General features: G+C 52.1%; 1 protein-coding gene across 1 annotated transcript; it reads left to right on the top strand.

Annotated features, from left to right (window-relative positions):
* The first annotated feature begins 2,014 nt into the window (after positions 1 to 2,014).
* XRCC5 (X-ray repair cross complementing 5) lies at positions 2,015 to 24,614 on the top strand. Its single transcript, XM_069983584.1, has 21 exons — positions 2,015 to 2,079; positions 5,439 to 5,552; positions 6,216 to 6,399; positions 6,726 to 6,774; positions 7,466 to 7,588; positions 8,001 to 8,195; positions 9,756 to 9,870; positions 11,032 to 11,170; positions 11,729 to 11,841; positions 11,936 to 11,998; positions 15,146 to 15,283; positions 15,904 to 15,994; positions 16,077 to 16,204; positions 16,518 to 16,714; positions 20,894 to 20,978; positions 21,176 to 21,245; positions 21,780 to 21,889; positions 22,262 to 22,358; positions 22,934 to 23,001; positions 23,657 to 23,728; positions 24,600 to 24,614. The coding sequence occupies exons 1-21, from the start codon at positions 2,062 to 2,064 to the stop codon at positions 24,612 to 24,614; spliced, it is 2,184 nt and encodes a 727-aa protein (XP_069839685.1). The 5' UTR covers positions 2,015 to 2,061.
* Positions 24,615 to 24,860: the final 246 nt, after the last annotated feature.

Raw genomic sequence — 24,860 nt, 5'->3', positions numbered from 1 at the left:
CTGTATATAGCTGTGAGGTCAGGAGACACATGGGACCTGTCATATATCTGTCTGTGCTTCCAGACTGCTGACCCTGTATATAGCTGTGAGGTCAGGAGACACATGGGACCTGTCATATATCTGTCTGTGCTTCCAGACTGCTGACCCTGTATATAGCTGTGAGGTCAGGAGACACATGGGACCTGTCATATATCTGTCTGTGCTTCCAGACTGCTAACCCTGTATATAGCTGTGAGGTCAGGAGACACATGGGACCCCTCATATATCTGTCTGTGCTTCCAGACTGCTGACCCTGTATATAGCTGTGAGGTCAGGAGACACATAGGACCTGTCATATATCTGTATGTGCTTCCAGACTGCTGACCCTGTATATAGCTGTGAGGTCAGGAGACACATGGGACCTGTCATATATCTGTCTGTGTTTCCAGACTGCTGACCCTGTATATAGCTGTGAGGTCAGGAGACACATGGGACCCCTCATATATCTGTCTGTGCTTCCAGGCTGCTGACCCTGTATATAGCTGTGAGGTCAGGAGACACATAGGACCTGTCATATATCTGTCTGTGCTTCCAGACTGCTGACCCTGTATATAGCTGTGAGGTCAGGAGACACATGGGACCCCTCATATATCTGTCTGTGCTTCCAGGCTGCTGACCCTGTATATAGCTGTGAGGTCAGGAGACACATGGGACCCCTCATATATCTGTCTGTGCTTCCAGACTGCTGACCCTGTATATAGCTGTGAGGTCAGGAGACACATGGGACCCCTCATATATCTGTCTGTGCTTCCAGGCTGCTGACCCTGTATATAGCTGTGAGGTCAGGACACACATGGGACCTGTCATATATCTGTCTGTGCTTCCAGACTGCTGACCCTGTATATAGCTGTGAGGTCAGGAGACACATGGGACCCCTCATATATCTGTCTGTGCTTCCAGACTGCTGACCCTGTATATAGCTGTGAGGTCAGGAGACACATGGGACCCCTCATATATCTGTCTGTGCTTCCAGGCTGCTGACCCTGTATATAGCTATGTTCACACAGCGTATGGAGACCAGCGGTTCCGTGACCCGGCTGGGTCACAGAACGGCCGGTCTCTGGCCGGATCATCTCCGGATGATCTTTCCGGCCGCAGAGCTCTGATGCGGGCGCATCAGGGCTTCCCATAGCCCACAGTGAAGCAAGAGGCCGGAGACGCTCGCTTCACTGTGTGAACTGACAGGGCATGTCAGTTATTTGCAGCCCCGAATGGGATCCCGGCCGGAACGTGTACGATGTGTATACGCTCCGGCCAGGATCCCATTGAAAGTAAGGCATTGTTCCACCATGTCAAAAGTACGGCCGTTGTTGCCACTACTTTTATGTAGTGTGAACAGAGCCTATAGCTGTGAGGCTGTGGGTAATCAGTCTGGAAGCACAGACAGATATAGTCTGGTCTCACGGCCCCACGTTTCTCCTGACCTATACTATATATATATATATATATATATATATATATATATATACAGGGTCAGCAGGCTGGGTGTGAGCTGCAGCTGGCAGATTCCCTGTAACAGGTTGTGTCGCTGCTGCTGTTGACGGATCTTAGGATGATTACAGATACATAAAGATCTGACAGATTATTGAAGCCAAAGCCAGGAAGAGACTATAGCAGGGAACAGGTCCTAGAGGAAAAGCTGAGATTTCTCCTCTTCTCAGGTCCATTCCTGGCTTTGTTTTCACCAGTTGCAGCCAGAGGTCTGTAGGTGTGTGAACACTCCCTTATAAATGTATCATCCAGCGATAGTCACTGACTGAGAAACAACGTACAGCAATGAGGGGGTTAATCATTATAATACACTCAGACTATATTTACCAGGTATATAGAAGGCCACCATATACCGCAGCGCTGTACATATCACCCCATCCAGACGTCTATAAAGCTGGAAGTGCGGGGAGATCCCGGGAGTGGCCGCCAGGTGTCGCTGCTCGCCCGGTCACCCGGAACCTGAGATCTCTGTCTGTGAGGACGGGAGGAAGAATAACGCGGGACACAACCCGGAAACAAACCTGCAGGAACATGGCGCGGGCTGCGAAGGTATGAATGGCGGCAATCTAGTCCTGTCTGTGCGCGGGAGATAACAATAAAGCTGTGCTCACACTATCGTTATAATTATTACATATGAGGTTATGTCTACATTATACCCACATATATGATGTCCCCGGGCAAGATACAGAACGGTGAGTGATGGGACAAATCCCGGCAGCTCCCGCTCCTCTCCAGTAGATGGCGCCTCCTGCAGTCCCTGCTCCTCTCTATGTAGATGGCGCTTCCTGCAGTCCCTGCTCCTCTCCAGTAGATGGCGCCTCCTGTATTACCTGCTCCTCTCCAGTAGATGGCGCTTCCTGCAGTCCCTGCTCCTCTCCTGTAGATGACGCCTCCTGCGGTCCCTGCTCCTCTCCAGTAGATGGCGCTTCCTGCAGTCCCTGCTCCTCTCCAGTAGATGGCGCCTCCTGCAGTCCCTGCTCCTCTCCAGTAGATGGCGCCTCCTGCAGTCCCTGCTCCTCTCCAGTAGATGGCGCCTCCTGCAGTCCCTGCTCCTCTCCAGTAGATGGCGCCTCCTGCAGTCCCTGCTCCTCTCCAGTAGATGGCGCCTCCTGCAGTCCCTGCTCCTCTCCAGTAGATGGCGCCTCCTGCAGTCCCTGCTCCTCTCCAGTAGATGGCGCCTCCTGCAGTCCCTGCTCCTCTCCAGTAGATGGCGCCTCCTGCAGTCCCTGCTCCTCTCCTGTAGATGGCGCCTCCTGCAGTCCCTGCTCCTCTCCAGTAGATGGCGCCTCCTGCAGTCCCTGCTCCTCTCCAGTAGATGGCGCCTCCTGCTGTATTACCTGCTCCTCTCCAGTAGATGGCGCCTCCTGCGGTCCCTGCTCCTCTCCAGTAGATGGCGCCTCCTGCGGTCCCTGCTCCTCTCCAGTAGATGGCGCCTCCTGCGGTCCCTGCTCCTCTCCAGTAGATGGCGCCTCCTGCGGTCCCTGCTCCTCTCCAGTAGATGGCGCCTCCTGCGGTCCCTGCTCCTCTCCAGTAGATGGCACTTCCTGTATTACCTGCTCCTCTCCAGTAGATGGCGCTTCCTGTATTACCTGCTCCTCTCCAGTAGATGGCGCCTCCTGCAGTCCCTGCTCCTCTCCAGTAGATGGCACCTCCTGCAGTCCCTGCTCCTCTCCAGTAGATGGCGCCTCCTGCGGTCCCTGCTCCTCTCCAGTAGATGGCGCCTCCTGCGGTCCCTGCTCCTCTCCAGTAGATGGCGCCTCCTACGGTCCCTGCTCCTCTCCAGTAGATGGCGCCTCCTGCGGTCCCTGCTCCTCTCCAGTAGATGGCGCCTCCTGCGGTCCCTGCTCCTCTCCAGTAGATGGCGCCTCCTGCGGTCCCTGCTCCTCTCCAGTAGATGGCGCCTCCTGCGGTCCCTGCTCCTCTCCAGTAGATGGCGCCTCCTGCGGTCCCTGCTCCTCTCCAGTAGATGGCGCCTCCTGCGGTCCCTGCTCCTCTCCAGTAGATGGCGCCTCCTGCAGTCCCTGCTCCTCTCCAGTAGATGGCGCCTCCTGCAGTCCCTGCTCCTCTCCAGTAGATGGCGCCTCCTGCAGTCCCTGCTCCTCTCCAGTAGATGGCGCCTCCTGCAGTCCCTGCTCCTCTCCAGTAGATGGCGCTTCCTGCAGTCCCTGCTCCTCTCCAGTAGATGGTGCTTCCTGCAGTCCCTGCTCCTCTCCAGTAGATGGCGCCTCCTGCAGTCCCTGCTCCTCTCCAGTAGATGGCGCCTCCTGCAGTCCCTACTCCTCTCTATGTAAATGGCGCCTCCTGCAGTCCCTGCTCCTCTCCAGTAGATGGCGCGTCCTGTATTACCTGCTCCTCTCCAGTAGATGGCGCCTCCTGCGGTCCCTGCTCCTCTCTATGTAGATGGCGCTTCCTGCTGTATTACTTGCTCCTCTCCAGTAGATGGCGCCTCCTGCAGTCCCTGCTCCTCTCCTGTAGATGGCGCCTCCTGTATTATCTGCTCCTCTCCAGTAGATGGCGCCTCCTGCAGTCCCTGCTCCTCTCCAGTAGATGGCGCCTCCTGCAGTCCCTGCTCCTCTCCTGTAGATGGCGCCTCCTGCAGTCCCTGCTCCTCTCCAGTAGATGGTGCCTCCTGCAGTCCCTGCGCCTCTCCAGTAGATGGCGCCTCCTGTATTATCTGCTCCTCTCCAGTAGATGGCGCTTCCTGTATTACCTGCTCCTCTCCAGTAGATGGCGCTTCCTGCGGTCCCTGCTCCTCTCCAGTAGATGGCGCTTCCTGCCGTCCCTGCTCCTCTCTATGTAGATGGCGCTTCCTGCTGTATCTGCTCCTCTCCTGTAGATGGCGCCTCCTGCAGTCCCTGCTCCTCTCCAGTAGATGGCGCCTCCTGCGGTCCCTGCTCCTCTCCAGTAGATGGTGCTTCCTGTATTACCTGCTCATCTCCTGTAGATGACGCCTCCTGCAGTCCCTGCTCCTCTCTATGTAGATGGCGCTTCCTGCAGTCCCTGCTTTTTTCTATGTAGATGGCGCTTCCTGCTGTATCTGCTCCTCTCCAGTAGATGGCGCCTCCTGCAGTCCCTGCTCCTCTCCAGTAGATGGCGCTTCCTGCAGAATGAGACAGAGAAACTGCTGGATGTGCTAGTAATGCATCTGCTGGAGTGACGGCTTACGCTGCTCAGCTCCGCTCTATAACGTCCTCCGTTAGTGTTGAGCGGACCTGTCAAATTGTTCTGGTTCTGCAGTGTTCTTCAAACCCGAGTCCTCAGCGTTTATGTCCTAGTGGCTGCAGTTCCAGCCGCCGGGTTTGGAGAACGTTGCTCAACCATAATCGTTTTACAGGTCTGCTCCACGCTATCCTCCATGCTGCTGCTGAGGGTGTGATACACTGACTCGTCTCAGCACTGCTGTCAGTACAGTAGCTGGAACTTGTGAACAGTTTCCGAGCTTCCGGCCGTGTAATGAATCCTGATGCCGGGAGCTTGGATGTCCGGTCCGCAGGGTGATGTCCGTGCATCATCCAGTATCTGTGGCAGGATTCCTGTGTCCTTAAAGTCTGTGTAAGTGAACCAATTAGACAAGTCAGGCTCATACAATTGCCAACCACCACCGATTGGCGTCACGCATGAGTAAGAGGGATACGCCCTCGAAACGTTGCGTGGCAGACGAACCCACGCCAACTCCGTGGATGCATGCCTCCTCAGCCTCCTCAGCCTGAACACTGAGAATGAACAATAAAACAACATATGAAGACGGCAAAAAGTGAGTCTATCTCGTGCTTCATAGATGTTGTACTGCTGCAAAACATGATATATGCTGGCTCCAATTCACATTGAATAAGGATTCCTGTGTCCGTCATTCCCCGGACTTGTGTGATGTCATCCCGCTGCTGTAACGCCTCATCTTGTCTCCGCAGACGGCGATTGTGCTCTGTATGGACGTGGGATTCGCCATGAGTCACGCCTATCAGGGGGAGGAGACGCCATTCGAGCAGGCAAAGAAAGTCATGACGCTGTTCGTGCAAAGACAGGTACTTGGGGGGGGGGGGGGGGGGGGGGGGTCTCACTGACTGCCAGGAGGAGCTGAGGGAGGGATGGAGAGGAGTCTCACTGACTGCCAGGAGGAGCTGAGGGAGGGATGGGGAGGAGTCTCACTGACTGCCAGGAGGACCTGAGGGAGGGATGGGGAGGAGTCTCACTGACTGCCAGGTGGAGCTGAGGGAGCGATGGAGAGGAGTCTCACTGACTGCCAGGAGGAGCTGAGGGAGGGATGGGGAGGAGTCTCACTGACTGCCAGGAGGAGCTGAGGGAGGGATGGGGAGGAGTCTCACTGACTGCCAGGAGGAGCTGAGGGAGGGATGGGGAGGAGTCTCACTGACTGCCAGGAGGAGCTGAGGGAGGGATGGAGAGGAGTCTCACTGACTGCCAGGAGGAGCTGAGGGAGGGATGGGGAGGAATCTCACTGACTGCCAGGAGGAGCTGAGGGAGGGATGGGGAGGAGCTAAGGGAGGGATGGGGAGGAGCTAAGGGAGGGATGGGGAGGAGCCTGATGGGCTGGGTGACAGTGATAGGAGCTGATATGTCACACAGGAGGGGATCTGGCTGGAGGAGGAGGAGGCTGCACGGCTGATTCTTCTATTAGAAGTTTCCGGACTTTTCCTCAGTGTCGCAGTTTTATTGTTTTGCTGTTTCAGGTTTTTGCAGAAACCAAGGATGAGATTGCGGTTGTTCTGTTCGGCACCAACGGCACAGACAACGCCCTGGCGTCCCGCGACCAGTACCGGAATATCACCGTGCAGCGTCACCTCATGCTGCCCGACTTCCAGCTGCTGGAGGAGATCCAGAATGTCATCCAGCCCGGCGATCAGCAGGCCGACTGTATCCTCCCTACTGCCCGGGCCTTATAGCTGCTGATACCGGCCTCAGCTTTGGGGACCCATAGCACCCCCCCCCCCCCCCCCCCCCAAGTGTCCTGTCAGCCCCCCACCCCCCGCCTCAGGTCTCCTTTGTACCCCAGCCTCAGCTCCATCCCCCACCTCAGGGTCCTGCACCCTATTGGGTGGTGGTCCCAATTATTCCCCTACCCTTCTGCTCCTATCTACATGCCCCCCCACCCCAGGGTCCTCTCGGGCCTCCCCCACCCCCCACCCTCCTCTTGATCCAGCTCTCCACTTCCTGTCTCCATGTTTCCTTATCTGCTGCAGTCTTGGACGCTCTGATTGTCTGTATGGATCTTCTCCAGAAGGAGACGCTGTAAGTGACCGCTGGTGTATATGATTGTGTTCCCGACCACAGATAGAGAATCTGGGAAAGCTGCGTCCTCTCCCTTCCTGTTTGGTGTCTGGAGGGGGGGGGGGGGGTCGTTGTACTCTCATTCCCGGGGTTTCCCTTCCAGTTTGGTGTCTGGAGGGTGTGTGTGTGTGGGGGGGGGGGGGTTTCCCTTCCTGCTGTTTGGTGTCTGGAGGGGGGTAGGGGGTCGTTGTACCGTCATTCCCGGGGTTTCCCTTCCTGTTTGGTGTCTGGAGGGGGGGAGGGGGGGAGGTTTGTGCCCTCATTCCCGGGGTTTCCCTTCCTGTTTGGTGTCTGGAGGGGGGGGGAGGGGTTGTGCCCTCATTCCCGGGGTTTCCCTTCCTGTTTGGTGTCTGGAGGGGGGGGAGGGGTTGTGCCCTCATTCCCGGGGTTTCCCTTCCTGTTTGGTGTCTGGAGGGGGGGGAGGTTTGCGCCCTCATTCCCGGGGTTTCCCTTCCTGTTTGGTGTCTGGAGGGTGTGTGTGTGTGTGTGTGTGTGGGGGGGGGGGGGGGGGGGTTGTGCCCTTATTCCCGGGGTTTCCCTTCCTGTTTGGTGTCTGGAGGGGGGGGGGGGAGGTTTGCGCCCTCATTCCCGGGGTTTCCCTTCCTCCTCCTCACTGATAGTTTCTTTTTTTTTTTTTTTTTCTTGCTCCCAGCGGGAAGAAGTACGAGAAGCTGCACATTGCGGTGCTGACGGATCTGAGCAGCCCCTTCACTCAGGATCAGCTGGAGATCATCATCGCCAATCTGAAGAAAGCCGGCATCACCCTGCAGTTCTTGTATGTGAGCCAGAGAGGGCGCTAACCTGTTACTGTGCAGGGGAACTGCAAATCCCAGCAATCCTTACACAATATTAAGAGGAAAGGGGTTGTAAGCTTTCTGTAACGCAGACTCCTCAGGTAGCGAACGGTTCTGTGACGTTATGAGATGTGCGGACTCTGTCAGAGGGGGATACCTTCATGTAAAGGATTCCGACCCTGTCCTCACACTGGATGAGATTCTTAGCTGTATCCAATGTATCCGATACCTTGTAACCCCCAGCACCTGTGTCAGAAAAACAAGGTCCGCAAAGGTGTCTAGTGGGGAGGGTTTCCTACAAGAGCAGCGCCCCCCACCTGACCATAGGTTGTGTTTGGTATTGCAGCTGGGCGGCATTAAAATGGATGTCATTGTTTTCCCTTGTGTGCGCAGTTTACCCTTCCCTGTTGATGATGATGATGATGATGATGATGGAGCCGGAGATCAGGATAGAGGACATGGCGGTGGACGGAGGCTCAGCCCTGGAAAAGGCCTCTCTGGCCAGCAGAACAATGGCGTCCGGATGGTGAAGCAGATCATGGTCTCCCTGGAGGGGGAGGACGGCCTGGACGAGGTTTTCACCTTTAGGTAATGACACATTGTGTAGATGTTCTGTCCCCTCCCCCTTATAGAGGCCCCTCCCCTCTAGTTAGGCCCCTCCCTTTAATCTGCATTCCTCAGTTTCCTGATAATCTTACTTCTAGTTTCTAATCATGTCCCCAACCCGTGGCTTTCTAGCTGCTGCGGAACTACAACTCCCAGCATGCCCAGGCAGCCGGAGGAGAGCCACAGGTTGGGGAACCACTGTTCTGATGCTGCAGGTTGTTAGGCCATGCTGGGAGTTGTAGTTTTGCAGCGGTTGCAGAGTCACCAGGGTAACACTTTCAGCTTCACACGTAACGGATCTGCAGCGGATTTCATGCTGCAAATTCACTGTGAAATCCGCTGTGGATGCATTACCACTTATTTTCTATGAGAATACATTGACATCCCGCTGCAAGTGTGTAAGTTAACCCCCAGCAGTCGGAGCATACATCACCTCCTCCCCGCACCGTCTTGCTTTGGGGGTTCTAGGCTGGACGTCCCACTCAGCCAATCAGTGCGCTGCCCCACCGCAGCCCCTGATTGGCAGAGCGGGACAAGCAGACGCCGGTGCGGGGAGGAGGTGATGTATGCTCCGGCTGCCGGGGGTTAACTTACATACTTGTATTCTCATAGAAAATAAGTGGTAATGCATCCGCAGCGGATTTCGCAGTGAATTCGCAGCATGAAATCTGCTGCAGATCCGTTGTGTGTGAAGCTACTTTCAGGGTATAAACCCACACGCCGTATAAGGAGCGTATTTACTGCTGCGATACGCAGCAAATACGCAGCAAATACGCAGCAAAAACGCAGCAGATTATATCTAAATAACTGAACACAGCATCAAATCCGTACCAACAAATCTGCTGCGTATTTGCTGCGTATTTGTTGCGTATCTGCTGTGTATACGGTGTGTGGGTTTGTACCCTCAAAGGAGTTTTTGTGGCTGCCATACTTACCCCTCCTGGCAGCAGTGCTGTCTCCTCTGCTCTGCACTCTGCTGTTCTGTTCAGCTCTGCCACGTCCAGTCCTGATGGATTACTGCAGAGGAGGTGCGTACTCTTCCTGACCTCGCTGACTGTGATGACACGGCCTTTTCGGTTACTGATAATGTCTGCACCGATGTAATGGCTTCATGCGTTTCTTTCACCCGGCTACAATCACAGTTTGATATCCTGCAATCACAGTTCTTCTGCTTTCTACTCGGAGCGCTCTGCAGCAACATAGAAAACTAGGGAACAATCACACTATAATGGGTGTTCTCAGATCACAGGGCCCCCTGGATCTGGTGTATATACTGTATACCCATCCTAAATCACAGGGCCCCCCGGGTCTGGTGTATATACTGTATACCCTTCCTAAATCACAGGGCCTTCCCAAGTCTGGTTTATATTGTATACCCTTCCTAAATCACAGGGCCCCCCAGGGTCTGGTGTATATACTATATACCCATCCTGGCTTTTGACCAAAGAAAAAACTGCAGATGATCTTCTATGCATTCTTGTTCTTCTGCTGATCGGGATCGTTGCACTTCCTGATCTCATCTTCCTCCTGTTCTTCGTGCAGGGACAGTCTAGAGAAACTCTCAGTTTTTAAGAAGCTGGAGAGGAGACCCATGGCGTGGCAGTGTACGCTCACCATCGGCTCGCAGATCTCCATACGGATCGTGGGATACAAGGCTGTAAGTATCACTTATTCCCCACAGTCACATGCTGCAGCTCCTACCCCCCCCCCCCCCCCCCCCCCGAGAACCCAGAAGGGTGGAAAGGGGGCTTCAGCATTGATCTGTGAGCAGCTGTATGGAGGGGGCCCTGTATGGGCGTCCTGTAGCTGACCTAAAATTAAAGGGATTTTTTCGTTGGTCGTGGGTGACTCCTGCTGTGTCCTGTATTACCCTGTAGACCTGTATCCACCATTATATATCTGTCCCTGTCTATAGGAGTGTGTGTTTGTATACACACTTTTCGTAGATGGCGTCTATAATTTTATGGCTTCTTTCTTATAAAGCCGCCAGCAGGTAACATGTCCATTAGATCTGGTGTGAAGCCTGGTAATGGCGGCTGATGTCCCCGGCACAGCTGCACAGCAGGTGTCTGTGGGAGGGAAAGTGCATCAGGTTGTATGTGTGCTGCTATGTTGTCTATTGTTGGGGCCAGGGATTAGGCCGCCACTGGGTTAGCTGACAGCATTTATGTTACAGCCGGACAGGCAGAGGTTTTATTTTCTGAAATAATCCTGTGGTCAAGTATACGGACTCCTACCTGTGTGCCTACCCCAGGAGACGCCTGTCCCACTACCTAATCCTTCACAATCTATATACATCTATATATACACCCAAAAATAGCTGTACCCTCAAAATGTATGACCAATTAGGATGTTAATATCCGAAATATATATATCTCCTACAAATTGATCCACACCACAATCACATAAACAAATCTTCTCTATTGCACAAATGTAATATAATTTATATAAAATCCCATCCATGACTGGTTACTACGTCAGGAGAACAGAAGAAAGCACCTTAATTACTTTCTATGCATTATTGTGTGTATCCAGCAGAGGGAGCCAGAGGACTAACCTAATACTCCCCTATGTTACCCCACCACATACTGGAGGTGGCTAGTGTGGCCGGGCTGGTTACCAGCACCCTGTGTAACCCCCTGGTTGTTGTTTCGTTGTCTGTGTAGTAACCAGTCATCTATGGGATTTTATATATAAATTATTTAATTACATTTTTGCAATAAAGATTGTTTCTCTACTTGATTGTAGTGTTGATCGATTTATCTATTTCTAGAAAATATATATATAATGTGTGTGTGTGTGTTATCTGCCGCCTCAGGTCACAGAGGAGAAAGTCAAGAAGACCTGGGTGAACGTCGACGCCAAAACGCTGAAAAAAGACGACGTCCAGAAGGAGGTGGTGTTCTGCCTGAACAACGATGAGGAGACGGAAGTTCAGAAGGACGACACCGTACAGGGTGAGGCGGCCGTGGAGGGGGGAGGGGAGGCAGCCATAGCGGAGGGGAGTTGAGGAGGCGGCCATGAAGAGGGGGAGGTGTTGTCCATGGAGGAGGCGTGGGGAAATGGAGGGGTGGTGGCCATGGGGGAGGAGAGGCTGAGATGGAGGGGGGTGCAGCCATGGAGGGAAGGAGGCTGCCATGGAGGAGGGGAGGGGAGGCAGCCATGGAGGGGAGTTGAGGAGGCGGCCATGGAGGAGGGTAGAGGAGGCGGCTGCCACTGTCATCTCTGCTGGGGGGCATTGCTGCCAGTATTACACTTGATGTGGCTTTCAGGGGTTGTGGAGACCAGTTTGGTTACAATCCTACGTCCGTTACTGCGGCGCCACATTCAGGGGTGTGAACAGCGCCATTCAGATGAATGGGTCCCTAGTCTGTAATTGCTGTGGGATTCCGGGGAGGTGACTGCAGCCTTGTTGTCTCCATCCTGTGACTCGACAGATGTCTGGCCATATTGGGGGTAGTAGTTGTGGCGGGGACGGCCTTCCTTTATACCTCATGGGCGATGTCTTTCTCCAGGTTTCCGCTATGGAAGTGACATTATTCCATTTTCAAAGGTGGATCAGGACCAGATGAAATATAAAATGGACTCCAAGTGTTTCTCCGTTCTGGGATTCGCCAAGGCCTCGCAGGTAGAGGCCTCCGCTGCCGCCGCTTCCTGGTCACATGATCATAGTGACAGGTCTGTAATATATAATAATCATCTGGCTGTCATCTTAATTTCAGATCGACCGAACTCAATTTATGGGCAACCAAGTGCTGAAGGTGTTTGCCCCTAAGGACGATGAGGTAAGTGCTGGAGCGTTATAATAGGAGCTGCTGATATCAGTCACATAGGATGTAATAGGAGGTTATATCAGTGCTGGAGCGTTATAAGAGGAGCCGCTGATATCAGTCACATATGTAATAGGAGGTTATATCAGTACTGGAGCGTTATAAGAGGAGCGGCTGATATCAGTCACATATGATGTAATAGGAGGATATACCAGTACTGGAGCGTTATAAGAGGAGCGGCTGATATCAGTCACATATGATGTAATAGGAGGATATATCAGTACTGGAGCATTATAAGAGGAGCGGCTGATATCAGTCACATATGATGTAATAGGAGGATATATCAGTACTGGAGCGTTATAAGAGGAGCGGCTGATATCAGTCACATAGGATGTAATAGGAGGATATATCAGTACTGGAGCGTTATAAGAGGAGCAGCTGATATCAGTCACATAGGATGTAATAGGAGGTTATATCAGTACTGGAGCATTATAAGAGGAGCGGCTGATATCAGTCACATAGGATGTAATAGGAGGTTATATCAGTACTGGAGCATTATAAGAGGAGCGGCTGATATCAGTCACATATATAATAGGAGGTTATATGAGTGCTGGAGCGTTATAAGAGGAGCGGCTGATATCAGTCACATATGATGTGATAGAAGGTTATATCAGTACTGGAGCGTTATAAGAGGAGCGGCTGATATCAGTCACATAGGATGTAATAGGAGGTTATATCAGTACTGGAGCGTTATAAGAGGAGCGGCTGATATCAGTCACATAGGATATAATAGGAGGTTATATCAGTACTGGAGCATTATAAGAGGAGCGGCTGATATCAGTCACATATATAATAGGAGGTTATATGAGTGCTGGAGCGTTATAAGAGGAGCGGCTGATATCAGTCACATATGATGTAATAGGAGGATATATCAGTACTGGAGCGTTATAAGAGGAGCGGCTGATATCAGTCACATATGATGTGATAGAAGGTTATATCAGTACTGGAGCGTTATAAGAGGAGCGGCTGATATCAGTCACATATATAATAGGAGGTTATATCAGTGCTGGAGCGTTATAAGGGGAGCGGCTGATATCAGTCACATATATAATAGGAGGTTATATCAGTGCTGGAGCGTTATAATCAGGGCTGTGGAGTCGGAGCTAGTTTTTGCTGGAGTCGGAAAAAATGTACCGACTGACTCCAGCTTTAAAAAAAATCCTAGAACAATTAAGAATTGAGTTTTGATATGAATGTTATAAGTTTTGCTCATCAATATATATTATGAGCAACATTCTAATAGGGCACCGGCCCTATTACATAAGGGTGGTCGGGGAATACATCAGTAATAGGACACTGGCCCTATTACATAAGGGGGGTCAGGGAATATATCAGTAATAGGGCACTGGCCCTATTACATAAGGGTGGTCGGGGAATATATCAGTAATAGGACACTGGCCCTATTACATAAGGGTGGTCGGGGAATACATCAGTAATAGGACACTGGCCCTATTACATAAGGGGGGTCGGGGAATATATCAGTAATAGGACACTGGCCCTATTACATAAGGGGGGTCGGGGAATATATCAGTAATAGGACACTGGCCCTATTACATAAGGGGGGGTCGGGGAATATATCAGTAATAGGACACTGGCCCTATTACATAAGGGTGGTCGGGGAATATATCAGTAATAGGACACTGGCCCTATTACATAAGGGTGGTCGGGGAATATATCAGTAATAGGACACTGGCCCTATTACATAAGGGTGGTCGGGGAATATATCAGTTATAGGACACTGGCCCTATTACATAAGGGTGGTCGGGGAATATATCAGTAATGGTACACTGGCCCTATTACATAAGGGTGGTCGGGGAATATATCAGTAATAGGACACTGGCCCTATTACATAAGGTGGTCGGGGGATATATCAGTAATAGGACACTGGGCCTACTACATAAGGGTGGTCGGGGAATATATCAGTAATAGGACACTGGCCCTATTACATAAGGGTGGTCGGGGAATATATCAGTAATAGGACACTGGCCCTATTACATAAGGGGGGTCGGGGAATATATCAGTAATAGGACACTGGCCCTATTAGATAAGGGTGGTCGGGGGATATATCAGTAATAGGACACCGGCCCTATTACATAAGGGTGGTCGGGGAATATATCAGTAATAGGGCACTGGCCCTATTACATAAGGGGGGTCGGGGAATATATCAGTAATAGGACACTGGCCCTATTACATAAGGGTGGTCGGGGAATATATCAGTAATAGGACACTGGCCCTATTACATGAAGATATCCTGTGTAATATAGAGGAGAAGGAGAAGACATAAGTAGTGTAGCAGTAACCTCTGTCCTCAGTGTGGGGTTTTTCTTCAGTGTTCTATGGCTGCAGCTGTGTGTGTGTGCGTGCTATGGCTGCAGCAGGCTGTGTGTGTGTGTGCTATGGCTGCAGGAGGCTGTGTGCGTGCTATGGCTGCAGCAAGCTGTGTGTGTGTGTGTGCGTGCTATGGCTGCAGCTGTGTGTGTGTGTGCGTGCTATGGCTGCAGCAGGCTGTGTGTGTGTGTGTGCGCTATGGCCGCAGCAAGCTGTGTGTGTGCTATGGCTGCAGCAAGCTGTGTGTGTGTGTGTGTGCGTGCTATGGCTGCAGCTGTGTGTGTGTGCGCTATGGCGTGCCCCCACACCCACAGTGACCCCTCTATATCACTGTGTGTGACCCCTTTATATTACAGGTATCTGGCAGTGTTAGTGTTTCTTTGTGTATGATGAATATTTAGTTTGAAACATAGAAGGAAGAAGGAAAAGATCACCTGCTCCATCTAGTCTAGTTGTGAGTAGTTCAGGACATGGAGGCTGGAGACTGGCTGCACACACAGGAGAAGCTGCTTTATGTCTTTCCTTATTCCCTCAGAAGTCGCCCAGGATCATGTAGGAAATTAGGGAGAAGCTGCTGAACCAGTGTGATAGATATCTCCCCTGGTATATGACCGGCCATTTATCAAGGAGCAGGAGTCAGAGTCGGTCCTGATATAATTCAGGAGTCTGAGTCGGAGCTGCGGCTTACAGGCTCCACAGCCCTGGTTATAATAGTAATCTATAGTTAGAATGTTGCCGCTTATACTCCACTACTTTTCTGGTTCCGTCCTGTAGGCCGCCGCTGTTGCGCTCTCCGCTTTGATCCATGCTCTTCATGACATGGAAATGGTCGCTATCGTGCGCTACGCCTACAACAAAGCATCTAATCCCCAGGTGGGAGTGGCATTCCCATGCATCAAGGAGAAGTACGAGGTAACGCTCTGATGTCACCCACATAGGAAGCTGCACTCACTATTCTGCTGGTGGGGTCACTGTGTACATACATTACCTTACTGATCCTGAGTTACATCCTGTATTATACCCCAGAGCTGCACTCACTATTCTGCTGGTGGGGTCACTGTGTACATACATTACCTTACTGATCCTGAGTTGCATCCGGTATTATACTCCAGAGCTGCACTCACTATGCTGCTGGTGGGGTCACTGTGTACATACATTACATTATTGATCCTGTATTATACTACAGAGCTGCACTCACTATTCTGCTGGTGAGGTCACTGTGTACACACATTACATTACTGATCCTGTATTATACTCCAGAGCTGCACTCACTGTTCTGCTGGTGGGGTCACTGTGTACATACACTACTGATCCTGAGTTACATCCTGTATTATACTCCAGAGCTGCACTCAGAATTCTGCTGGTGAGGTCACTGGGTACATACATTACATTACTGATCCTGTATTATACTCCAGAGCTGCACTCACTATTCTGCTGGTGAGGTCACTGTGTACATACATTACATTACTGATCCTGAGTTACATCCTGTATTATACTCCAGAGCGGCGCTCACTGTTCTGCTCTCTCCTCAGTGTCTGGTGTATGTGCAGCTGCCGTACATGGAGGATATCCGTCAGTATCTCTTCTCGTCCCTCAGTAATAATAAGAAGGTGAAGCCAACAGGTGCAGTAGCGTTGCGGTGCTGTGTGTGTCTGGTGCTGGTTGTTCCTCTCTCGCTCCTCCGGTCACTGGTCTCTTGTTGCAGACGCTCAGCTCTCGGCCGTGGACGCTCTCATTGATGATATGACTTTGGTTCAGGAGGATGAGGAGGGGCTTGAAGATTTATTCAAACCCAGCAAAATCCCGAACCCGCAGTTCCAGAGATTATTCCAGGTAAATCCATCTCATTCCTTATTCCTAATTTGGGAGGGGCTTATTCCTAATTTGGGAGGGGCTTATTCCTAATTTGGGAGGGGCTTATTCCTAATTTGTGGGGGAGAGCTTATTCCCAATTTGGGGGGGGGGGGGATTATTCCTAATTTGGAGGGGACTATTCCTAAAGAGGAGGGGCTTATTACAAAAACGGGAGGGGCTCCTCGCATTTCAGCTTTCCCAGCAGCAGATAAGCCTACTGTGGTGCCCTCTGCTGGCTGGGCTGTGGTATTGCACTGTAGTATCTGCTGCTGATTCTCCTTGTATATGACAGTGCCTGCAGCACAAGGCCTTCCACCCTGAGGATCCGCTCCCGGCCATAGAGCAGCATCTCCTGGACATGCTGCAGACCCCCGCTCCGGTGGCCGCCCGCTGTAAAGCTGCACTGGCCAAGGTCAAGAGCTGCTTCCCCCTCCAGGAGTCGAGCAAGGTGAAGGAGAAGGTGACGGCGCAGAACGTCTTCCCAGACAGGTAAGTCTCTTATACTGGGGGGCTGTGTATGACGTCCCGTCTTATACTGGGGGGCTCTGTATAAGGACCTCTCCTCTTATACCGGGGGGGCTCTGTATAAGGACCTCTCCTCTTATACTGGGGGGCTTTGTATAAGGACATCTCCTCTTATACTGGGGGGCTTTGTATAAGGACCTCTGCTCTTATACTGGGGGGCTCTGTATAAGGACCTCTCCTCTTATACCGGGGGGCTCTGTATAAGGACCTCTCCTCTTATACTGGGGGGCTTTGTATAAGGACATCTCCTCTTATACTGGGGGGCTCTGTATAAGGACCTCTCCTCTTATACTGGGGGGCTCTGTATAAGGACCTCTCCTCTTATACTAGGGGGTCTCTGTATAAGGACGTCCCCTCTTATACTGGGGGGGGGGGGGGCTCTGTATAAGGACCTCTCCTCTTATACTGGGGGGCTCTGTATAAGGACCTCTGCTCTTATACTAGGGGGTCTCTGTATAAGGATGTCCCCTCTTATACTGGGGGGGGGGGCTCTGTATAAGGACCTCTCCTCTTATACCGGGGGGCTCTGTATAAGGACCTCTCCTCTTATACTAGGGGGTCTCTGTATAAGGACGTCCCCTCTTATACTGGGGGGCTTTGTATAAGGACCTCTGCTCTTATACTGGGGGCTCTGTATAAGGACCTCTGCTCTTATAGGGGGGGCAATGATGCAAACAACCTCCAACTCCAGACTACACGGATTATGGGGCGCAGGTCCAACTTGAGATCGAGGCACAGTGAGTAATAAAAATATATTTTATTGTGGAGACTCAACGCGTTTCGGAATTTTTATTACAATAAAATATATTTTTATTACTCACTGTGCCTCGATCTCAAGTTGGACCTGCGCCCCATAATCCGTGTAGTCTGGAGTTGGAGGTTGTTTGCATCATTGTTTCCTGTTGGATATCGGGAGTGGCTGCGGTCCTTGATATATACGCTGCAGAGTGTTGTGCCTCCCTTTGCACAACCACATCAGGGGAGGGTTGCCGTGCACCCCTATCCCTTTTTCACCTTGCCCTTCTGATCCTCGCCATGGAGCGCTGTCGCCCTTTGTTTTTTCTTATAGGGGGGGGGCTCTGTATAAGGACCTCTCCTCTTATACCGGGGGGGGAGGGGGCTCTGTATAAGGACCTCTCCTCTTATACCGGGGGGGAGGGGGGGGCTCTGTATAAGGACCTCTCCTCTTATACCGGGGGGGAGGGGGGGCTCTGTATAAGGACCTCTCCTCTTATACCGGGGGGGGAGGGGGCTTTGTATAAGGACCTCTCCTCTTATACCGGGGGGGAGGGGGGGGGCTCTGTATAAGGACCTCTCCTCTTATACCGGGGGGGAGGGGGGGCTCTGTATAAGGACCTCTCCTCTTATACCGGGGGCTCTGTATAAGGACCTCTCCTCTTATACCGGGGGGGGAGGGGGCTCTGTATAAGGACCTCTCCTCTTATACCGGGGGGGGGGGGAGGGGGCTCTGTATAAGGACCTCTCCTCTTATACCGGGGGGGGAGGGGGCTCTGTATAAGGACATCTCCTCTTATACCGGGGGGCTCTGTATAAGGAACTCCCCTCTTATACCGGGGGCTCTGTATAAGGACCTCTCCTCTTATACCGGGGGCTCTGTATAAGGACCTCTCCTCTTATACCGGGGGGGGAGGGGGCTCTGTATAAGGACCTCTCCTCTTATACCGGGGGCTCTGTATAAGGACCTCTCCTCTTATACCGGGGGCTCTGTATAAGGAACTCCCCTCTTATACTGGGGGGGGGGCTCTGTATAAGGACATCTCCTCTTATACTGGGTGGGGGGGGCTCTGTATAAGGACCTCTCCTCTTATACTGGGTGGGGGGGGCTCTGTATAAGGACCTCTCCTCTTATACTGGGGGCTCTGTATAAGGACCTCTCCTCTTATACGGGGGGCTCTGTATAAGGACCTCTCCTCTTATACCGGGGGCTCTGTATAAGGACCTCTCCTCTTATAAGGGGGGGGGCTCTGTATAAGGACCTCTCCTCTTATAAGGGGGGGGGGGCTCTGTATAAGGACCTCTCCTCTTATACTGGGGGGCTCTGTATAAGGACCTCTCCTCTTATACCGGGGGGGAGGGAGGGGCTCTGTATAAGGACCTCTCCTCTTATACCGGGGGGGAGGGGGGGCTCTGTATAAGGACCTCTCCTCTTATACTGGGGGGCTCTGTATAAGGAACTCCCCTCTTATATCGGGGGGGAGGGGGGGCTCTGTATAAGGACCTCTCCTCTTATACTGGGGGGCTCTGTATAAGGACCTCTCCTCTTATACCGGGGGGGAGGGGGGGCTCTGTATAAGGACCTCTCTTCTTATACTGGGGGCTAATGACTCCTTGGTTACTGCTAGTTTTGTGTCCTGTGTGTCATGGAAGCTGCAGATGATCAGTAGCCGCACAGTCCCGTTGTATAATGTCACCGTCTGACCACATGAGTGCTGAGCGCGCCCTCTCGGTCTCTAGTTCTGAGCGCGCCCTCTCTAGTGCTGAGCGCGCCCTCTCTAGTGCTGAGCGCGCCCTCTAGGTCTTTAGTTCTGAGCACGCCCTCTAGGTCTCTAGTGCTGAGCGCGCCCTCTAGGTCTCTAGTTCTGAGCGCGCCCTCTTGTTCTCTAGTGCTGAGCGCGCCCTCTAGGTCTCTAGTGCTGAGCGCCCCCTCTAGGTCTTATTTTTTTCTCTTGTCAATCCCAGTGACGTCCATCTCAAAGTTAATAGACTGGTAATAGACGTCCCAGACACCAGCCGTACACTCAGCCAGCAGACGATGGGTTACTGTTGCCGTATGCTGTGCCAGCAGACGATGGGTTACTGCCTCCGTGTACTGTGCCAGCAGACGATGGGTTACTGCCTCTGTGTACTGTGCCAGCAGACGATGGGTTACTGCCTCTGTGTACTGTGCCAGCAGACGATGGGTTACTGCCGCCGTGTACTGTGCCAGCAGACGATGGGTTACTGCCTCCGTGTACTGTGCCAGCAGACGATGGGTTACTGTTGCCGTATGCTGTGCCAGCAGACGATGGGTTACTGCCTCCGTGTACTGTGCCAGCAGACGATGGGTTACTGCCGCCGTGTACTGTGCCAGCAGACGATGGGTTACTGCCGCCGTGTACTGTGCCAGCAGACGATGGGTTACTGCCTCCGTGTACTGTGCCAGCAGACGATGGGTTACTGCCGCCTTGTACTGTGCCAGCAGACGATGGGTTACTGCCGCCGTGTACTGTGCCAGCAGACGATGGGTTACTGACGCTGTACACTCTGCCAGCAGACGATGGGTTACTGCCTCCGTGTACTGTGCCAGCAGACGATGGGTTACTGCCGCCGTGTACTGTGCCAGCAGACGATGGGTTACTGCCGCCGTGTACTGTGCCAGCAGACGATGGGTTACTGCCGCCGTGTACTGTGCCAGCAGACGATGGGTTACTGCCGCCGTGTACTGTGCCAGCAGACGATGGGTTACTGCCGCCGTGTACTGTGCCAGCAGACGATGGGTTACTGCCGCCGTGTACTGTGCCAGCAGACGATGGGTTACTGACGCCGTGTACTGTGCCAGCAGACGATGGGTTACTGACGCCGTGTACTGTGCCAGCAGACGATGGGTTACTGACGCCGTGTACTGTGCCAGCAGACGATGGGTTACTGACGCCGTGTACTGTGCCAGCAGACGATGGGTTACTGCCGCCGTGTACTGTGCCAGCAGACGATGGGTTACTGCCGCCGTTTGGTTCCAGCCTGACTCCCTGACAAGTGCTGTGATTAGCTGATTGCAGAATATTGATTCCTGCTCTGGAGCACAGTACAGGTTCCCTCTCCTGCCTGATGTGCGCTCTCGTCCGCCTGGCCGCAGTGATGTGTGGATCAGGTGACGGCGTCCACGTCTGGCCATGTGACCTCACACTATAGGGGATCAGGTGACGGCGTCCACGTCTGGCCATGTGACCTCACACTATAGGGGATCAGGTGACGGCGTCCACGTCTGGCCATGTGATGGGCTCGTCTGTTCTTTGTCTGTCAGGCGGTAATATCTCTGCTTGCTGTCAGCACATGATTCCAGTTACTCTGCTCTGGATCCCGCCGGGGATCACTGGTTCTAGATATTTTAGTCTGATCACTTTTTATTGTTGTATTTTTTTGCAGTAACCAAGAACCCGAGGCCAAGAGAGTGAAGAGCGAGGACGAGGACTTCAGCATCGCCCAACTGGCCGACGGCAACATCACCTCTGTGAGTGCCGCTGACTGACCTAGACACATAGGTGATATAGGGGCAGGGGGTTTCTGCCCACCGGGGGGGAACAGGGCAGGGGGTCTCTGCCCACCGGGGGGGAACAGGGCAGGGGGTCTCATACTGTATCCCCGTGTATCTATACGTCCCCTCCTGTATCTTGGCATCACCGTGTATCTACCCGTCTCTCTCCGCAGGTGGGCAGTGTGACCCCGGACAATGACTTCCGTGTTCTGGTCAGACAGAAATCTGCAAACTTCCAGGACTGTAAGTTATAGATGTTGTGCACCGTCCAGGACAGGAAGGCCACTGTGTGTGAGGAAATGTCTTCCCCTAATCATGATCTCCCGGCATCCCCTGCTGGCTCAGTGTCTGCACACTATACTCTATTCACAGGCTGTAATCTCCCGGCATCCCCTGCTGGCTCAGTGTCTGCACACTATAGTCTATTCTCAGGCTGTAATCTCCCGGCATCACCTGCTGGCTCAGTGTCTGCACACTATAGTCTATTCTCAGGCTGTAATCTCCCGGCATCACCTGCTGGCTCAGTGTCTGCACACTATAGTCTATTCTCAGGCTGTAATCTCCCGGCATCACCTGCTGGCTCAGTGTCTGCACACTATAGTCTATTCTCAGGCTGTAGTCTCCCGGCATCCCCTGCTGGCTCAGTGTCTGCACACTATAGTCTATTCTCAGGCTGTAATCTCCCGGCATCCCCTGCTGGCTCAGTGTCTGCACACTATAGTCTATTCTCAGGCTGTAATCTCCCGGCATTCTTATCCTGACTGTTTTCCCTTCCAGTAAGTGATCAGCTGATCCGGAGGATCCACGAGTGTCTGGACGTCAAGCAGCTGCAGTATTACAGGAAGGGCCTGAGCTGCATTAAATGTTTTCGTGCTGAAGCTGTTCGGGTAGGTGCTTCCTCTCTTGTTCTCTGTTATCAGCCCTCTGTCCTGTACACAGTCTGTGGTGCCAGCCCTATTTGTATATCTCCTGTATACAGTCTGTGGTGCCAGCCCTATTTGTATATCTATCTCCTGTACACAGTCTGTGGTGCCAGCCCTATTTGTATATCTATCTCCTGTACACAGTCTGTGGTGCCAGCCCTATTTGTATATCTCCTGTATACAGTCTGTGGTGCCAGCCCTATTTGTATATCTCCTGTATACAGTCTGTGGTGCCAGCCCTATTTGTATATCTCCTGTATACAGTCTGTGGTGCCAGCCCTATTTGTATATCTCTCTCCTGTACACGTCCGCTCATTCTCCCGCTTATTCCTGCAGTTGTCTCGCGCCCAAGTCTTTAATGGTTTCCTTCAGTCTTTGAAAGAGCGATCGGCTGGCGGTGTGTTCAAGGAATTCTGGGACATTTTGGTTCAGGGTGAGTTGTCATCTGCTATACGTCCCTTGTATCATAGCAACAGGGTCCCACACTGCGTTCCAGCTGCATAGGATCCGTCACCAGCATTCTGTGCAGGAACCTCTGGTCACATGGACAGTACATCTGATGACGATTGCTGCACCTATAGGATCCGTCATCAGCATTCTCTGCAGGAACCTCTGATCACATGGACAGTAGATCTGATGGCTGCAGTCATCCCTATAGGATCCGTCATCAGCATTCTTGCAGTCTTTGTCGCTCTTCCCTCTTTTTTTAATCTGTTGTGTAGCTTTCTCATGGACGCAGTCTTCCACCATCACAGCGAGTTGCGAGCGTCACTCCCGGTATTCCTTCAGGAGCTGAGTGTGGACTCTAGACTGATGCATTTCACCTGCGCTGATACATTGTAACGAACATCAGTCCCCCAGCTGTAACATGTTTTTTCATGCTGATCCTGCAGAATGGACAGATTTGGGTGCCAGCCCTTTACCTACTGTCTGTATTCTGCCTGTTGTGCCTCTGTGGTGGTCGTAGCTCCCACCGCTCCCCTCATGTGTCTCATCTTCTCTCCCCAGACGCCATTTCCCTGATAACCCGTGAAGAGTCGTCAGACAGCGCGGTGACCCCGGGCGAGGCTGCACAGGTATGAGCCGCGCCATGATATCCAGTGACCCCGCTAGGAGGTGACATACCTGACAGCCCCCCACATCCACTGTGACCCCAAACCTGACACCTGCCATCTATTAGTGACCCCGCCAGCAGGTGACATAACTGACAGACCTCACGTCCACTGTGACCCCAAAACTGACCCCTGCCGCCCATCAGTGACCCTGCCAGCAGGTGACACAACTGACAGCCCCCCACATCCACTGTGACCCTCCCCGAACCTGACACCTGCCACCCATCAGTGACCCCACCAGGAGGAGACATACCTGACACCTGCCACCCATCAGTGACCCCACCAGGAGGAGACATACCTGACACCTGCCACCCATCAGTGACCCCACCAGGAGGAGACATACCTGACACCTGCCACCCATCAGTGACCCCACCAGGAGGAGACATACCTGACAGCTGCCCATCAGTGACCCCACCAGGAGGAGACATACCTGACAGCTGCCCATCAGTGACCCCACCAGGAGGAGACATACCTGACAGCTGCCCATCAGTGACCCCACCAGGAGGAGACATACCTGACAGCTGCCCATCAGTGACCCCACCAGGAGGGTCCGTTTAACCCTTCACCTGCCACCCTATACCCCTCACCATGTATGACCCTCAGCCTCCTCTACCCACAGTTCTTGGCTGCAACCGAGGAGAAAGAGGAGGAGAGATCCCCGCAGGAGGAGGATGGAGACGTCGATGATCTGGTAACGATATAGATGATAAGGGAAAGATTTACAGCGATCCTTGCTATGTCTGCTGCCTGTCAGTGTATGGAAACAACACTGATTATATATATATACACCTTATCAAACATGGTGTAAAGTGACACTGGCCCAGTCGCCCCCGGCAACCAATCAGATTCCACCTTTCATTTTTAAAAGTGTCTGTGAGGGATAAAAGGTGGAATCTGATTGGTTGCCGGGGGCGACTGGGCCAGTGTCACTTTACACCATGTTTGATAAATGTCCCCCATATAGTATAGATGAGGGGGTGTATATATAATGTATAGTTGAGGTGTGTGTGTATAATGTATAGGTGAGGTGTGTGTGTGTGTGTGTGTGTGTACAATGTATAGGTGAGGTGTGTGAGTGTATAATGTATAGGTGAGGTGTGTGTGTATAATGTATAGGTGAGGTGTGTGTGTGTGTGTATATAATGTATAGGTGAGGTGTGTGTGTGTGTGTGTACAATGTATAGGTGAGGTGTGTGTGTGTGTGTGTATAATGTATAGGTGAGGTGTGTGTGTGTGTGTATAATGTATAGGTGAGGTGTGTGTGTGTGTGTGTATAATGTATAGGTGAGGTGTGTGTGTGTGTATAATGTATAGGTGAGGTGTGTGTGTGTGTATATAATGTATAGGTGAGGTGTGTGTGTGTGTGTGTGTGTGTATAATGTATAGGTGAGGTGTGTGTGTGTGTGTATAATGTATAGGTGAGGTGTGTGTGTGTGTGTGTGTGTGTGTGTATAATGTATAGGTGAGGTGTGTGTGTGTGTGTATAATGTATAGGTGAGGTGTGTGTGTCTAGATGAGGTCTATATGTAACATCTTCCTTGTTGTCTCTTCTTTCCCTACAGCTGGATATGATGTGAGGAGACCGGAGTCGTCCATGTTTACGTTGTTCTTTTTTTTTTAATGGTTTTGGATCTTTCTAGTTTGTAGATTTCTGGAGCTGGTCATCCTGGGGGCGGCGGAGCAGTCACGCTTCTCTGGATATTATATACTTAGTTAGATTTTCCTGTTTATGGTCTCTGTCATTCTTAGCACCTTGGTTTGTCTCAGCACCTCTATGTATGTATGTATATATATATATATATATATATATATATATATATATA

The sequence above is a fragment of the Dendropsophus ebraccatus genome, chromosome 9 (genome assembly GCF_027789765.1).
Source record: "Dendropsophus ebraccatus isolate aDenEbr1 chromosome 9, aDenEbr1.pat, whole genome shotgun sequence".
NCBI lineage: Eukaryota > Metazoa > Chordata > Amphibia > Anura > Hylidae > Dendropsophus > Dendropsophus ebraccatus.
The sequence above is the reverse complement of the archived record's forward strand: the minus strand, read 5'-3'. Positions and strand labels throughout refer to the sequence as shown.

Coding starts and splice junctions, on each gene's coding strand:
- XRCC5 (XM_069983584.1), top strand. Junction 20,979..21,175: donor CCGACGGCAACATCACCTCT/GTGAGTGCCGCT, acceptor CTCTCTCCGCAG/GTGGGCAGTGTGACCCCGGA. Junction 21,890..22,261: donor TTCGTGCTGAAGCTGTTCGG/GTAGGTGCTTCC, acceptor TTATTCCTGCAG/TTGTCTCGCGCCCAAGTCTT.